Here is an 18,358-nt window from a genome sequence, read left to right as displayed (position 1 = left end):
CCCCCTAGGGGTGCCCTGCTATTATAGATCTAGAGAAATGGGCCTCTCTGGTTCCTTACTTGTAAGAAACTCGTTTAACACCTTTATAAAACAAATTAAAGCTTTACAGAATAAGTATTCACACGAAAGCTAGCTTTATCCCAATTCTTGCATATATCCCCCTCTGGTGTGTTTAATATTATTTTATTTATAGATTTAGAGTCCTCAATCTCATGACAAATGAAAAAGTATTAAAAAAAATGAAGTGTCAACATGGGGGCTTAAGTGGGTAGGAGAAGAAGAAATGAAACAAGATGGGATTGGGAGGGAGACAAACCATAAGTGACTCTTAATCTCACAAAACAAACTGAGGGTTGCTGGGGGGAGGGGAGTTGGGAGAACGGGGGTGGGGTTATGGACATCAGGGAGGGTATGTGCTTTGGTGAGTGCTGTGAAGTGTGTAAACCTGGCAATTCACAGACCTGTACCCCTGGGGATAAAAATATGTTTATAAAAAATAAAAAATTTAAAAAAAAATGAAGTGTCACTTGATTTTAGAAGCCAAGAGAGTTTTAAGAAAAATGACCAAACAATAATGTTGGAAGGTATATTTTTAGTTGATGCAATGTGATTTGAGAGATACTAGGAATTATGAGATCTTTACATCGCAAGTGTTCCTCTGTTGAGATTGAATGAGATAAAGTTCTTTACTAGGATAAAAGTAATGGGCATGCATTTCTATTAAGGCAAAAAGTGTGAAAGACAGAGTTTGAGGAATCTGGAGGGCCATTTTTATATATCGTTAAGTTTTTGAGTACAAGATACGAAAGAAAACATAAATCAAGATGCTAAAACCATAGTGCCTTTGGGCTGGGAAACATGAGACAACAGCATAGATGATTTTATAGCAAGACTTCAACAGGGATCAGAAAGAAAGTGGACAACTGATGTTCTAGAAATGATACCAGCGGCCTGGAAAACCCAATTTCCTGTTTCAAACACCAAGTCTGACGGTGTGGGAGAGGATGATAGTACATACATACATACATACATACAGGATATCTGCTAAGTGAGAAGAGGGAGAGTGGAAAGGAAGATACAGCAAGAAATAACACCAAATAGCCCAAGGGGGTCACAGACAACCTCGGATACCCAGTCTGGGTAGTAGCATGGTGCAGCATCTTAACTGTCTTTAAATGAGTGATCTGTAGAAAGAGGGCACTTGGGCCTTCTTTGAAGTGTTGTTGGCATGCCGGATGATGTAATGTACGGAAAGCACCCAATCGTTCTGTGGACAGGTGTTGGAAGAATGCATGCTCAGCGCATGCCTGTTATGTTTTCGATGCTGAGGTCGAGCTCAGTCTGGAGTGGTGTCAGACACAAAAACAGATAATTATCAAATACTGGACCTCTTGTAATCCAGAAGCCCAAAGGCGAACACGAGCATTTAGTATGTTCTCTTCCCTCTGTTCTGTTGAGACGGAGGTTGGTGGCAGATGCTGGTTTGGGAGAAAGAGAGCAAGAGTGGGATGAGCGTGAGCAGTAGGTGGAGAAAACAAGTAGTGGGTATTCATGGCCCGGCTGTGATGGAAGGCTAAGGAGGAGCATGTGTTAGAGTCCGAAGGCGTCAGAACAGGGAACAATGAAGACAGAGGAAGCTGCTCCAGGGAGAGGGGTGGGAGGGTGACGTGCTGTAGGAATACAGACCTGTGGGTTCTGGCAGGGTTTCAGACCGAGTGCTTCGTGCAAGTAATTTCATAAAGTACCCTTCTCCTTGATCATGTCAGTACTCAAGAATCTGTAAGCAGCATTGGCCTGGGACAATAGAGTGACAGGCCTTTTAGAGTTTTCTCATTTCAAGGGCAGACAAAACAGAACAATCTTCCTCCTCAAACCTCTCTTCCATCACATGTATGTTCCATTTTGGGTTTTTGGTATGGAGTGTGCGGTGAAGGGAGAGGGTGAAAGAAGGTATTTTGAAGAAGCTGAAGGAGGAGTTTTGAAAATGTATTCTATTACTAGACTCGAGTTTCTAGATGAATCAACAGTCCAGATAGAACACATCTTCTGAACTAGATGCTTTTCATTTTATTTTATTTTAAAATTTTATTTATTTATTTTGACAGAGAGAGATCACAAGTAGGCAGAGAGGCAGGCAGAGAGAGATGGGGAAGCAGGCTCCCCGCTGAGCAGAGAGCCCGATGTAGGGCCTGATCCCAGGACGCTGAGACTATAACCTGAGCCAAAGGCAGAGGCTTTAACCCACTGAGCCACCCAGGCGCTCTGATGCTTTTCATTTTAAATTGCCCACTAGCCCAGCATTTCTGGGCATGCAAATCACCTGAAGATTCCATAGAAGAACACTTCGCGCTGCCTTTTTTAAATGGGACATAAGTCTCCAGCTCTCCAGAGTTCTCAACTGGTTGCTTTACTCATTTTTCACAACTTTCTGTATAAGCACTTTGAATTTGCATGCACTAGAACCAAGATGACTTTTATCTAATTCTTTCCTGTATTTTAGTGACTAGTATACTTGTATCTTTTTACAGTATGAACTGCTTTGTAACAGAAACTATTTTACTCATCACCATATCCTTACAGCGTCTAGCAGTGTCTCCTGGCAAGTGATTTAAAAATTCCTATTTGTGGAGGTTTATACATAATAGATTTAAACAGTTTCCATACGATTTCCATTTTTCCCACAGGAAATATTTCACATCTTGGTAACATGCAACACAGCAGGGGCAATTTTGTCCCCCAGGAGACATGTCGCAATGTCTAAAGACATTTTTAGTTGTCACAGCTTGCCGGCCCAGGGGGATGCTGCTGGCATCTCATAAGTAGATGCCAGTGAGGCTGCTGACGTCCCGTGGGGCCCAGGGCAGCCCCGCACAACAAAGCAGCATCCAGTCGAAAATGACTAGAGGACTAAGGTTGGAAAACTGAAATTTAATCAAAGAATAGCTACTGCATAATTTTTATATGTGGCTGTCTGATTGTTACCTAAGTTAGAATCGTGTTACCTGTGCAGCTTGTGGCAATGACACTGGGATTTTAACCACTTCCTGAATGTGTAATTATACCACGCCTTCAAATAAATGCAACTTTGCCCACATAATTTCCTTGAAGTCGCTCAGATTTGCTTTTAAGATATGCATCCTCTTATGGGGCGCCTGGGTGGTTCAGTGGGTTAAGCCTCTGCCTTCAGCTCAGGTCATGATCTCAGGGTCCTGGGATCGAGTCCCACATCGGGCTCTCTGCTCGGCAGGGAGCCTGCTTCCCTCTCTCTCTCTCTCTCTTCTCTCTCTCTGCCTGTCTCTCTGCCTACCTGTGATCTCTTTCTGTCAAATAAATAAATAAAATCTTAAAAAAAAAATGCATCCTCTTAAAAGACTATATATTCATATATGGAGATATATGTATACATACATGTATACAGACCCATATTAATGCACACAGTCTAAGGGAAGGAAGGAAGGAATGGAGAGAGGCAGGAGGTTAGGAGGGAAGAAAGAAGGAAGGGGAGAAAGAGAGAAGGAAAGGAGAGGAGAGGAGAGGCAAGGAGAAGGGGGGGAGGAGAGGAAGAAAGGAAGGGGGAGGGGGGGAGGGAGAGAAGAGGAGGGAGGGAGGGAGGAAAGAAAGAAACGAAAGAAAAAGAAAAAGAATCACTTCAATCAGTGAGCACACAGGTAGACTGGCAAACATTTAATCCAATGAATTACACTATTTGTTTTACTTTTTTAGAGCCAAATTCACACCTTGGCATGGAGCCAGAATTCCTGTTTTAATCTATCATTCTATAAAACATGAACATAGTATCAACTTGTGTTTTTTAAATTAAACACATCAGATCTTCTCTGTAAACCTGCGGAAACCATAATACATTCCAAAAATTGTCACAGGATAGTCACATAATTTAGTTTCTTTTTTTAAATGTAATTATAATTCAATCATCCATTCATATTTTCAGAAAGTGAAAGATATTTTGAAAGTTTTACAGCATCAAATTTACTACCTAAAAGACGGATGTTTGATAGGGGATGGAAGGGAGGGACGTTTTATCTTACCACTCCAATGAAGGCGAATCATTTAGCTAATCTCGGTGAGTAGGAAAGACACATTCTTTGATACAGTATGGATGACTCTTTGGTTATATATATATATACACCACTTAAATTTTAAAAGATTACTCCTATATCTAAACCATATGATCTCTAATATATAAACTTATTTTGTTGTTGTCTTCAACAGATAACTGGACTCTTTTTCAAACATTTATAAATGATAAGCACTGGTAAAATGAAAACATCTTTTGGCACATTTGCGAAACCCATTCATGAAAATAGCCATTTGTCATATTAAAGATAAATACACAAGTTCTTCAAGGATACGGACATAAATTTTTTAAAGTTCTAATGAGAAATACTGGCGAGAGGTCATATTAAAACTTTCTGCTAGCTAGTTAAAATATTAGTTACAATATTGGTAAAATTGGTAAAACATAAGCAAAATTCTAAATAGCTAATTCATATTTATTTCAAAGGGTTATTCAGAAATATTTCTGGCTGGCCTCCTGTATTACATTTAACCTAGGCAGCTTTCTAAAGTACTTAGTACCTATTATAATTGTTCTTTTAATATATTAGCATGGAGGGTCCCTCTACTGGATTAGATTCTACAATGCAAAAAAATTCAAATATGACCAGTTTTTCCTTATGACTGATGTTAAATGTGAATGTTTTAAACTAGCTCACCATTAAAGACTAGCAGTTATACACTTTCCTAAGTAAAACTACTTTTTTTTTCTTTGCTCCCCCACCCTTCTAGAAAAACTACTCTTACTCATTAATATAGGTAAGCAGAAGGTAAGCAGAAATGGGGGAATGGGAATAAGCAACACATACACAAGTGTATACATTCCCTATCCTCGTTTCCCACATTGGGTTCTGAGTTTTTAATAAGCAGGGGGGAAATGGATGATTGTAATATTCTTTTATGGTCTCTTCTGCTATTAGGAACGAAAGTAAAATGTGGTTCTGGATTAACCAAAAACTAGATTATATGGCCCTGAAGAATTTATTAAGAAACTGCTAATACTTTTCAAATAAAAATTATAATTTATAACAAATATTTATTATTAAATAATTTATTAATAAATATTTTATAATTTATAAAATTGTAATAATGACTAATAATTTACTATTTATTGACTTATGAAGTATATATACTTACTACTTTAAAATGGAAATGGCCAGAAAGGGGTATACGTCTTCTTTATGTTAAACTTCGATCAAAAAAAACCAAAAAAAAACAAGAAAAAACAAAAAACAATTCTGAAGTCAATTCATGTTTATATCACTTTAAGCTTTATTTCTCTATAGAAGAATCAAATCAGGAATATTAAGATCTTGGGTCAGAAATTACAGTCTGGGTAATGTAAATCTTATCATCTAAATAAGGAAAACAAAAAACCTTCACTTGCAATTTTAATTCGTAGTTTCGAAAACCAGGAGAAAAGATTCACCTTAAATTTAGAATTTTTTTTTTTAGCAATTTCCAAGTTAAAGACAACTTGCGTCATCCCTACATTGAAATAAGAAAAGTGCTACAGTTTCATTAAACTGTAAAAATAATCAGAATGTATTTAGCCAACAATATGCCAATGCCACCACTGCTCTCATCAACAAGCAGTTCTATGATGCAGAGTGAAATGCTCGTGTTTAGACTCTCGCTTAGGTTTCTGGCTGTATCCGCCGAACTGCCGTCTCCCTACTGGACGTCCACCCTTCCAGAGTACTTGTCAGTTACCATGGTGTACATGGCCCTTGTCAGTCTCTTGCCTTGAAAAACCTTCCCTACTCTGTGTATCTTTAGGAAGCAGTTCACAGGAAACCTCTGTGAAGTTTCCCCGTGTCCTCGCAGGGCTTTATGCATCGGCCCATCACACCGTCCTCCCGCGGACCGCAATTACTTGTTAACATCCTCGTCCCTCCCAGACCCAAACCCGAGTACCTTCCTTCCCATCCGCGTGTTCTCAACATCTAGGTGCTCAACGTTTGTAAAATCACAAAAATAAATGCTTCTGAGGTATTCGTTTTCTCTTAAAACCCATCCAGTAGAGATTTCTTTTAAAAATGAGTTGAAGGACACTGTAGACACTGCAATGTCTACAGAGACTATCTCACCTCTCACAACCCAAGTGCATCAGACACCGGTTTCTCTATGATTAATTAATTAGGTCAACAAGCCCATTTCTGAGATCTAAAGTTGAAGGGCACTAACACTGCACGAACCAAATATGGTTAAAAATCTGCAGTATGTGGCATCAGCTTTAAAGGAGAAAAGAGCAAAAAAAAATGAACTGCCCTTAAAAAGAATGATTGTGTGTTTATCAAACACTCAGCTTCATTTAGGCATTTAATTAAGCCATTTATTGCTTCAAAAGTGTCACCATGAACATTTTAATGTACACTCCACACCAGTAAGGCCTCAGTTTTCACCACCTATAAATTGTGAACCCACATTTGGACTTTTGTGTCATCAATTGTTACACGAGTTTTTACAGAATAAGGATTTTGAATCTGTATTTTATAATAGCAAAAATGCTTATCTCACCCCTTGGTGTAAATGTCTCAAAGAATATTAATAGTTGGCCACATTTTTTTTTTTTTTTTTTTTTTGAGGAGGTAGTTCCATGTTTTGGCCCATATCTATCTATATATATATAGATATATACATATCTATATATATATAATCTCAGATACTATCAGGTTCCACCAATTACTAAGTAAGGGAATGAAAGTTTGGTTTCCTTCTTTAGAGAGGCTTCATAAAATAGTCAATGTTTGAGGTTAAATTTTGTCAAAATGCTTTCAGGTGATTTGGTAAGCAGTGGAATTCACACATGGAAAGGGGTTGCAGCAGCTGGAAATAGGGATGTTCCTGATTCAGACAAGGAACTTTCTCTTAAAATAAGGCTGTACATGTAAGGCTTTTTCCTTTGACCAATTCCTAGAAAATGAATGAATTTGGAAAAGTCATTATATATAATTAGAAGATTAAACAATACCACAGATTATCTCCAGGCAACATGCTAATAAGCTAACTGAATGCTACTTTATATGTTATTTCTTAAAGTTTTATAAAATCTCCATGAAAATACTGAGTGTTATGGAATCATGATACTTATGATACTGTGAAATCATGAATCCCCACAAATGAACCAACTTTGTTTTATGGGCTGTCCAGCTATAAAATCAGTCTGCAACAGCTCAGAATTGAGGATTCGTGAAGCTAAGAGAGACCCCTGAAATCCTCTATCTAACCCATTCCCTTTGGGTAGCATTGCATAGATTTTATGGTCTTCTGAATAAGTTCTAAGAGGCTCATAAGTGGTTTTGATTAAAGCAGAAATCTAATGGACCCAGTAAGTTTCAACATAAAAGAAATGATGTAATAAGTATTTCTAAAGTTTTAAGGATTTTTCTACCAACCTGACTTGATAGTATACCTGAAATAAAACCTCCACTATGCAAAGTTTATAATTTAAAATAGCACCTATAGAATAAAAACCTTAGGAGTGCTTTACAGACATCCTGCAGCCAGCATCACCCTTGCTTAATAAGGCCCAGAGTGATTCAAAATGTGAATTAACCATCATACCAGTATGTGGTAGTATCCAAAATAGAACTGCATTTTAAGCTCCAATCCAGGAGGTCTCTTTACTTCAATTGGCCACGCTGCCTCAAGTCAAAACAACTATTACCATTATTTTCATTTTATCTACCATAATTAGACTTCTTTCATGTCTCTTAGACTGAAGGAAAAGCCAGAGAGATGTTCTAGAAAAATACATTTGCATTTCAAATTTACATTAGAAATGTCTTTCCCCTATTTTCATGTCACGAATTCCAAGCACTGTTAAAGAAATCAAAGATTACACAGCATTCGGTGTCCTGGGCCTCTGTCCTTTTTAGATTATGAAAACTGGAAGTTTATTGGAATTAAGAAATTTTCCTTATTAAGTGTGTAAAGTATAAATACAAGTAATTTTTTAAAAACTTTATTTTAACACCTAATACAATTCCAATTTTAAGGATTACTTGCACAAAAAAATAAACACATTTGGTATAAAAATGTATCACTTTAACACCCTTTCCCTTTCGGCCCCTCCCCCTCCCCCCATGAACTGCACTCTATCCAGATGCAGAAACATATAAAGACTAATGGCACAGATTCGTTTTTACCTACAGGAGTTTCTGTTTATGTACCCAGGTACTCTAGAGGACACCAGCCCACTTTATCACATGAACCATTTCCTTCAGCCTGCTGAATTTAGTTTCACAAAGAAACAAAGCTTATTATAAAGGCATTTGAAAAACCATTATCTTAAATTCTTTTTAGAAGCACTGACTTTTTTTTTTTTTTTTTTTGCAACCATTTATATACAGTGTTACATAACAGCTCTGGAGTACAGTACATGCAGCAGAACATACCTGTTGAATATAAAATACTTTTCTTAAAATCTTCATCGTTGGAATTCTCTGAAGTCTAAATTATAGAATGCCCATTACTTTGAGAAAATGGTTGAGGAGTACAAATGTCTGCATATGTTGGCCACTGAAATAATCCAAGGCTAACTGGAATAATATTCGTAGCACACCAGGAGTGCATAAATAATTTACTTACATTATTAAAATACAACCCATAAAATTCAAGTTCAAGATCTTACAGGATTGTCTATGTAAATCCTTGAAGTGGTTGCCTGGAAATGCATTGTGTCTTCTTTCTCTTTCTTTTTTCAAGTCCTATATAAAATGTTTAGTTGAAGTTTTTTCTTCCTCAAATGAAACGACCACCTTTATTTGTGCCGACTGCCTCTTCTCTTCATTGCGGCAGTGCACTGTGGACAGTACCATTTTCCTTTTGGTGCTTCTGTCAACCCAACACATCCATAATGGAACCATTCTATTGGGCACTGGAAAGCAAAATGGCAGAGAAATAGTTTTTAATACCTCCAAAGATTACAGAGTATAATATGCCCACTAGGCTGAATATTAATAATAAGATTCATGGAAACAACTTTTAGATCGAGGAGCTGATTTATAGGTCACTGAAACCCACTGATAGGTTTAAGAGATAAGGAAATGGAGGCATAGAAAAAGTATGCATCTCTGTTAACTCAAAGGTTAACGTCATCTATATCCATGATCCCAAGTAATGAACAAAATTCACTAATTCTCCTTAAGCCAGAGAGTAAGTTGATACTAACTTTCGAGGACAAGAAGTGAGATGGATCTCTCACAAAAAAGGCAAATACATTTTACAGATTTTATTTACTATTCAGCCTTATTCACTCCCTTGTAAAGTAGTATGAGCTAGTTGCAATGAAAATCATAAAGGGATGCCTTGGCATTCCTCTCTGGGTAGATCTATTCCTACATATGCAGAGAAGAGGTATCCTACTCTGTAACATATTAAGCAGTTCTACACCTGCACAGAAAATCTTAGCACTCAGAAGAGCACGAGTGTGGAATGAGAAGAATCAGAGAATATGATGGGGTATTCACAGAAATGCATCATTTCCACTAACTTCCCCAGGAGGTTACAGTGGTGTTCTTGGAAGGACTAGGCAATATTGTTATACAATAATCACAAACAGCCCACAAGTAATTCTAAAGGGGGAAGTGGAAGGACAGTCTTTCTCTAACTATGTGAACATGTTGTTGGGACCCTATCTGGTCAGGAGAGCACAGACTTTAATGTACCAAGCCAAACCTGCTCAATCTTCAGGTTATTTTTAAAAATTGTAAACTGCTACTATTAACCTTAGGATTCTAACATTATGGATTCTTACTTCTTTAGAATTCAGGGTTGCTACTCCTCTGCAGGAAAAGCTGGAACAAAAGGGGCTGGAGGTTTGAGAAAGTGAGGAGGGAGTGAAATTATGAGAAAAAAGATTCTCAGTATCCAATAAAAATCTATCTCTAACCAAAATTAAGCTTCGTAAAAAACAACAACAACAACAACAACAACAAAAAACAACAAAAAAAGGGAATTCTTTTCTTTCAAACCTCCTTTACTTTTTATATCACAAGTGGCTCTTACCAGCAGACAGCGGCTGGATACAATAGGACACACCACACTGATAGGAGGAAAATAACCTCACATTATACCACCCCCCACTTGCGCTAGCTGCAGGCTTCCTGACACAATGTACTGTTTTAAAGCTCTAGTTCTTCACTGTGGTAAGTGAACTGGATTCTAGTCAACACAGTATTATTTAGCAAAGGAGGTGGAGGATGTTTTTAATTTTCACACAATGTATCACCTTTTGAGATTTATAATCTGCAGACGAAACTATAAAACTAGCTTTAAGGGGCACCAGGGTGGCTCAGTGGGTTAAGCCTCTGCCTTTGGCTCAGGTCATGAGCTCAGGGTCCTGGGATCAAGCCCCACATCGGGTTCTCTGCTCAGCAGGGAGCCTGCTTCCCCTTCTCTCTCTGCCTGCTGCTCTGCTTGTGATTTCTCTGTCAAGTAAATAAAGAAAATCTTAAAAACAAACAAACCCAAAACTAGCTTTAAAAGAGTTTTGAATTGGGAGCACATGAAGGGACACTACTGTGTTTTGGAGAGAAATATTCTAGCATTAATATAAGGTAATTAACATAACTGCAGACTTGTTTTCACAGACTGAGTGATACCATAAATAAGAAAAATGTTTAATTTCGTGATTTTTTTTTCCATTCCTAAATAGAAAAATTTAATACTTACATCTTGGTTATCACAGCCCACCATCTCACCATAGGATACCTAGTTAAAATAAAAGTAAATATTTTTTATTATGACTATGCGACAAGCATCTAAATCCAAATTGTTGATGATACTGTTAGAAAACAGAGAGGAATATACAATTGCATTAAGAAATAGGGTATATAGTTTTTTAGTAAAGAGTTTATAAAGATTTATAGCACAGAGGGGAAATACACAGAAATTATGTTCTCTTTGAAAATCTGAAAGAACCTTGACAAATTACCTTTGTGGGTGGTTTCTTTTGTAAGACCTTAAGTTTCTTTTTGGGTTACTTACTTACTTAAGGTTTCTATTTTTTCTTGGGTCATGTTGGGTGAGTTATATTTTTGCAGTCAATAGTTGAAACTTCTAAACTTATTACCAATTTACTATCTGCCCTTTCACATTTTTCTTTCTTCTGTTCATCACCAGCACTTTATAATACAACTTCCTAATTCTTGAATTAATTTAAGTTCACAATGGACAGAGAAATGTTTCAGACAGGGTTATGACCAGATGGCATACTATCTGATTCTCTGCATGATTGAGCATATCTGTATATGGTTCTACACATATGAATGAATCTGGTTAACAATTTTTGGGGGGCACTCAGATTCTTCCCTCAAAGCTCTACAGATCTATTTCATCAACTAGTTTTTAGTGTTATAGATGAGAAATCCAGGGTGAATTTGATTTTGTTCTTTTTTAGGTGATCTATTTTTATTACCAGGATCTGTACAGAATTTTCTTAATAACTGATTTTAAAAAAATGTTTGTCAGGTGACAGGAGAAAACCTAACAGTCTCTTACTCTTAAATGGCAAATTCTCAAAAATTAGATTGCCAACTTGCACCATAAATACAATAAATTGCAGATGGATTAAAGTGTTTTTTTTTTTTTTTTTGCAGATGGATTAAAGATTTAAACATGTAGAAACTGAAGTATATCAAGAGCTAGACAAAGCCATTTGCAAATGAGAAAAAAAATGCAAGACACAGCTATACGGGGAAAAGGCAAGGAGATCTTCTTAATAAGCATATAACCCACAGCTGACTTCATAAAGAAAAAGACTAACAGCCATAAAACTGGAATTTCAGAATTAAAAACAAAATAAAAAACTAAACCAAGCAAAGTATTTATAATGTACATGACAAAAGTGATAGAAAAATCAGCCAACACCAATGAGTCAATTCATAATGGAAATAAAAGTAGCCAAAAAAGAGTCCAATTTTACTACTAAGGTAAACTGAAATCACTGTGTGATATAAAACTATCAAACTGGTATAGGGTTTCTGAAACAAAATAGTATCCAGCACTGGACAGAGTTTAGGAAACAGGCATGCTCATCAGGTTTTGAAAATGAACTTCAGAAGGTAATCTGGTAGTCTGCAATTAATATTTTAACTTACTTTTATTTCTAAAAGATTATCTTAGAAATTAGATGTGTAAAATGGGTACATAAAAAAATGCCTACCATAATGTTATTTGTAATCTCAAAAAAATTAAAACCACTACAAAAACCTATAGCTAAATCTGGTTTAAAAAGTTACCCACAGGGGCACCTGGGTGACTCAGTGGGTTAAAGCCTCCTGCCTTCAGCTCAGGTCATGATCCCAGGGTCCTGGGATCAAGCCCCGCATCGGGCTCTCTGCTCAGCGGGGAGCCTGCTCCCACCCCCCCACTCTCTGCCTGCCTCTAGGCTTATTTGTGATCTCTGTCAAATAAATAAATAAAATCTTTAAAAAAAAAAGTTACACACAGTATAACACATAATTGTGAAAAAATTTTAAAGGATTACTTCAAGAAAAATGATATTCAGTACACATGACTTTATGAAAAAGCATTATAGAAAGAATACACTGTGATCCAACTGGTCAAATTCACACATATACATACACACACAAACACACACATGCACATCTGTGTGTACATATGTGTAAGAGACTGAATGTTTGCGTTTCTCCCCCAAACCTGTGTTGCAGCCGTATCCCCCACTAGGACTGTGTTTGGAGATAGGGCTAAATGAGCTCAGACAGGTGGAATCTTCATCCAACAGAGCTGGTGCCTTTATAAGAAGAGACACCAGAGCTCTCTTCACCATATGAGGATACAGCATGAAGGGGGCCCTCTGCCAGGAAGGAAGTCCTCCCAGCACTCCCAGTCAGCACTTTCATAGTGGACTACCTAGCCTCCAAAACTGTGAGAAAATAGAATTCTGCTGTTTAAACCACCCAGTCTGTGGTATTTTGACACAGCAGCCTGAGCAGACTCAGATACCACGCATGTGGGGTATACAGTAGTGATAAACCAAACTGTCTAATTATAGGTTATATCCAAAGGCTGAGAGCATGGGTGACTTACGCATTTCTTTACACTCTTTGTATTTACAGCAAACGTGATTTTGCAAAGAGCAGAAGAAAATTATAGAAGAAAGCAAAAGTATTTTAACTGGAGAAGAAAGAATATTTTAAAAAATGAAATAGCTCTCTGTTTTCTATTTTATTCAGATTATGCTTGTATAGACATATCATTTTACCTGATTGCAAATGCAATATCGTGGTTCATTTGGGTCATAAGTCCAATCAACTTGACTGTTTGAATCAGACTCTGGTACTACCGTTGTTTGTTGAGAGATTTCTTGTACGACAGTTGATGAAGAAGAACATGACGACAAGGAAGAGGAGGAGGAGGAAGACGAGGACTGCTGACTTGAAGATTTGTTGTTGTTTCTGACAAAAAAAAAAAAAAACAGTATCAGTTTCATTGGCTCAGCATCCAGAAGTTATGGGACAATAATTCCTAAATGAGTGGTATGAAATGAAATGACACTAAGCGTGTAAATTAACGTTTAACATGAAGTTGAACTAACTTGATATACAGATTTAAAAGCACAATTGTTGACAGCAACAAAGAGCAAAAATATTCGTAACAGTTAATTTTTGTTTGACATTTTCTGTTTTCTGGAGAATAAAGATATTGAAAAAAATTCTTTCAAGCTATGTTTTTACGATAATTTTTTTAATCTACTACTACTTAACATTGACTTAAATTTCAGGTAATAGTTTGAAGAACTAGTATTAGTTAAGGCTATCTTGCAGACATTCTTTGTATTTTTAAGCAAACTGAATACTCTTCATCAAAATCATCTCATCAACTGCCTTTGTGTATTTGTATTTTAGATTTTGCATTAGTTTATATTAAACACATAACAGAATAAGGGGTCATAAAGGAAAAAAGTTCCATATAATGGCTTATCCTAATGAACAAAAGAAAGTAAGCAGAAGTTATTTCTACCCAATTTAAGACTCTAGAAAGAGTAAAGACTTTAAAACCTTTTAAAGACTTTACTCCTCCAGAGTACGGCGGTGTGAATGAAAATGTCATGATCATGACCATCAAAGACATGTGAACACTTACCTGTGCAAGACAGGAAATAGCGTTAAAATTCACAAGTAATTTATCAAAATTTATATGCTAACTAAATTTTATGAATTTTATAAATTTTACAAATTTTACGTCATCTCTTCCTGCCTCCCTCAAGTTCATCCAGATCCATGATACCTACCTTTGTTTCACATACCCAAGCCCCACCAGATGCCAAGCCGACTGCACACTTAGTAGAGCTATAGGGCATACCTTATAGTAAAGGTACAGGAGCTACTGTAACAATGCAACTTACTTGCTCTTTCTCCCACTCCGTGAGTCGGCTGCTGATGAACTGGTGTTCTGTGTTAATGTAGTCATGAGTGCTGAAGATGATGAATAGCCAGCTGTTTCTCTGGGCATTGAAAATTCTTTCCCCAGCTGAAAGTCATTATTCTTAAATGCTTCATAACTGGCTTTTAGACTTGATGTTCTTCGTCCCTCTTTCATCTTAAACAGACATTCACTGATAATATTAATACGCATATATATGCAGATTTTCTTTTTCAGTCCTACTACTTAGAGTATTATGTTAGTTTATCTAATATTATTTTGTTTAAACCATTATTTTCATCACTGTCATTTCAGCTATTTTATGTAAAGATTTAAAATCGGTTTTTACGGTTAGGAGGGAGCTACAGAACTGGTAACTTAATTTGGAATACAAACTGTAGAGCGGTGAACAAACATTAAGACGGTGTGAGTTGTGAGGCTTTTGGAGGACTCCTGGCACCAGGAGGGAGGACCAAGTCCTGTCCTCGCAGGTGCCGGGACTCACGGTCAACAACACACACATCATGAGGGATCGGCACGAACTGGCACCAATATATTTGTTACTTTTCATGATCAATCAGGTAAATTAATACACATAAGTTTCATCAAATAAAATGTCAGGTATCATAAAACCATGATGTAAAAATGAAACTCTACAGTGTAAGAGAACGCCTTCTGTTCACATCTGGTTGTTTCTACTAGAGTTTACCAATGCATCAGACAAAATGTACCTGCTACTTCCAAACCTCATCCTTTTTACCTGAGCTGTGGCTTGAACCGCTTGAGCTGCAGCCATGGTAATCGCCCCTGCACCGGTTCCTGAAGATAATGAGCCAATATTGTAGGATGCCAGAGGCTGGGAGGAATTCACATTGTAAGCATTGTTGGAAGAGGCTGTAGAATTATTATTTCGACACCCTATGTCAAATTAAAGAAGAAATAAAAATGGTTGGAGAGAACACGATGTTAGTGAGCGTAAAATACATTATTTCCCAGTACAGATATCATCATTAAACTTAACATTTTCATGCCACCATCAAATTTTCATGTCCCATTTTTCCTTTTTCTCCTTTCCCCATCTGTAGACTATAACCAAGTAAAAAAAAAATCTGTATGGTTCGCTAATCCTGAATGCTTTCATTTCCCCTTTAACACAAACAAAACACAAACATTCCTATTTGAAATACTGAACTTACCTAGTGTATTTTCCTTAGAGGCATCTGATGTAAGCGTAGATAGAAGAGCTTCAGATTTAAACTTCTTTTCAGGAATATGATCTGTTGTTGCATGGTGAGAAGTCGGATTATATTTCCTTTCTGAATATAAATAAAGAATTTATGTGTTTTTAAACTTTAGAGGACTATGGACAAGACATAATACTTTCATTCAGCTATAAACAAGTATGTTATGTTCTGAGTTCTTCGGTGGAATACAGAACAATATGTTTTCTTGGAGGATGGGACAAGCAGACCTGTCTGGGTCACCTATTTTGTTAAGAGTAGCCTTCCCACACATTAAAAAAGAAAACTTCAGTAGCAAAGTACTGCAGATAACCCACAATGCACCGTGATTTTACACAGAACATGAGAGGAAGTTTGTTTTCAAAACATCATCCACAATTTTGAACAGTTTTCAACCAGCCCTTCTTTCATATCAAATTGATCTGTCACAAATTACACATACAGTCTTCTAATCAGCCAACATCCAACCAACCATTTACTCACTAAACCACCAACCATTTGAGGCCTTCTTAATATGCCAAACAGTAGGTGAAGCACCGGAGAAGCAAGGAAGATAAAAAAAACAAAGAGCCCACCACCATGTATTTTCTCATTTGTTTTGGGTTATAATACTCTCTAGAGAGAATCAGGTGTCTGTGTGTAGGAAGTATATGCTGCTACTAATACCATCCATTTGTCCTTAATGTATTCCAGAAAAAGCAAACACTCTACTCCCAAATCAAATATACTTTTCCCAAATGATGAAGGTAAGTCCACCAGGAACTGTAAGGAAAATGTAGCTCACACAAAATAAAAGGAAGGGAAAGATATTTTTTTTTCTCAATTGGTTGTATGGGGCTAAATGAAAAGAATATACAGACAATATAATGAGTTTTTAATTGTACTGAAATTTTTAGCTGCCCTAAACCAAACTTACTTTCCACTGGAGTATGTGAATGAGCATGATGATTGTTCACTGGCTGTGAAGGAGTATCTAATTCCAAAGATCCTAAAAAAGAAAGGCACAGAGATACATCTCCATTCAATGTCAAGCAGAACTTTATTGGTCAATCAACTACAGGCACTCTGTACCCTCACCTAGAAGAGGACTGGCAAGCCCTGATGCATATCCCTGTGTCATTTTCATCAAACATGACAGAGAATAACCATTGCCAATTTCGCACTGAGCCAATTTCATCCTCTTTCTAAATAATAAGTAATCTACTTCTTACTATTCATTTTAAGTATGAAACAGCTCAAGGCATGTTAATGTCTAATTGGGGAATTCAGGGCAGCGGGTAGGTACCACATAAGTGGATGAATGGATCTTATAACTCCATTACTGATAAGATCTGAAAAACTTAAACTAGTTATACTGGGTTGAAGACCTTTCTATGCAAGATCCTAAAGTATTAGGTGATGGGACATTACTATATGAAAGAAAATTTCTTTGATCATTAAAATAACGTATGATAGTAAAGACTTCCTAAAAGAAGTTAGGCACAGAATCTCTACCGCCAAGCATTAAATACTTTTAAGAAGTTTTCTGGGTTTATCTTGATCCCTTGAGATGAAATTATGGCAGGGTACAGGATGGAGTAGATTTTATGACTCAATTTCATTCAGTTTTGTGTGTCTGTGTCCTTAAAGAGGATGCTTCATTAACCTTTTTGCAGTACTGAATAGGCAGGAATTACTGTTATTCACAGCTATTATTAGCATTAAAAAAAAACTAGAACAGCTATAGAATATTTTATTTTGTCTCAAAATACTTATTATTCTCAGATAGGGTCTTCTTGGAATAAAAATATCACAAATAAATTAGATGATCATCTGAAGTGATAGATCTACTTTTGAATACAAAGATGTCACTATGGATACCAAGACGGATTCATGATTAGGTTGTTCCCTTATTCTAGGGAGTGTGTACATATACACATGATTTAACACCATTAAAGAAATTTTTTATCAGTGTGTACAAACAGGTATATGCTCTTGCTGAAGAAATGCATCAAAAAAAGAATAAAGGTAAATTATAACAGGAGATCAAGTAGAACCTTGCAAGGAAATATTAAACTGTTTCTTAGTGATAAGAAAAAATTTACTTCTTTGAGAAAAAAAGGAAACGCTTTGGAATCAACTAAATCTTCAGTTGAGGAAAAGCCTTAAGGCAGTTCTTCGGGAGAAAAAACAACAGCCTCCCTCAGAGTTTAAGTGTATCCGCAGGCAGAGCAAAGGCCATATGTTTAATGACAGATGGTTAACTTCTTTCTAGATCGTTCTATTTCTTTAAATCTTTATTCTCATCACTCATCTTACTAACATATCCATATTAAAAAATGGAATGACTTAGTATGTGATTTTAATAAAGAGTGAGTGTAGGATATCCTGTATCACCTGTCTCCATATCCAACCCAAAGGGTTCTGGCTGCTAGAGTCCACGCTGTCCCACCCGGCTGCCACCATCCACAGAAGCACACCATCTGAGAAGTCTCCATGGGACAAGTGTCTCCTCAGCGATTTGCACATGGGCTGTCCAACATCGATGGAAAACTGTAAATTTTACTTACGCCTCTCTAATATTTCTGTAATTCCAGCATTATCAGCTTCCAGCTCCATTTTAAACTTAGCCAGTTCCTGATCCAGCTTTCTCAAGTGTCGATCTACCTGTT

At 36.8% G+C, this 18,358-nt stretch overlaps 1 protein-coding gene across 1 annotated transcript in view; it reads right to left on the bottom strand.

Annotated features, from left to right (window-relative positions):
* Positions 1–5,303: 5,303 nt before the first annotated feature.
* Positions 5,304–18,358, bottom strand: part of ING3 (inhibitor of growth family member 3) — a 28,437-nt gene continuing 15,382 nt past the window's right edge. Inside the window, exons 5-12 of the mRNA XM_004741894.3 lie at positions 18,257–18,353; positions 16,624–16,695; positions 15,663–15,782; positions 15,227–15,384; positions 14,450–14,643; positions 13,307–13,499; positions 10,753–10,791; positions 5,304–8,956 (exon numbers count right to left, since the gene is read on the bottom strand). Of these exons, the coding sequence (XP_004741951.2) occupies positions 8,840–8,956; positions 10,753–10,791; positions 13,307–13,499; positions 14,450–14,643; positions 15,227–15,384; positions 15,663–15,782; positions 16,624–16,695; positions 18,257–18,353 (990 nt within the window). The 3' untranslated portion in view covers positions 5,304–8,839. The remainder of the gene's footprint in view (positions 8,957–10,752; positions 10,792–13,306; positions 13,500–14,449; positions 14,644–15,226; positions 15,385–15,662; positions 15,783–16,623; positions 16,696–18,256; positions 18,354–18,358) is intronic.

Source organism: Mustela putorius, unplaced genomic scaffold (assembly GCF_011764305.1).
Source record: "Mustela putorius furo isolate JIRA1106 unplaced genomic scaffold, ASM1176430v1.1 tig00003845_pilon_pilon_pilon, whole genome shotgun sequence".
Lineage (NCBI taxonomy): Eukaryota > Metazoa > Chordata > Mammalia > Carnivora > Mustelidae > Mustela > Mustela putorius.
The sequence above is the reverse complement of the archived record's forward strand: the minus strand, read 5'-3'. Positions and strand labels throughout refer to the sequence as shown.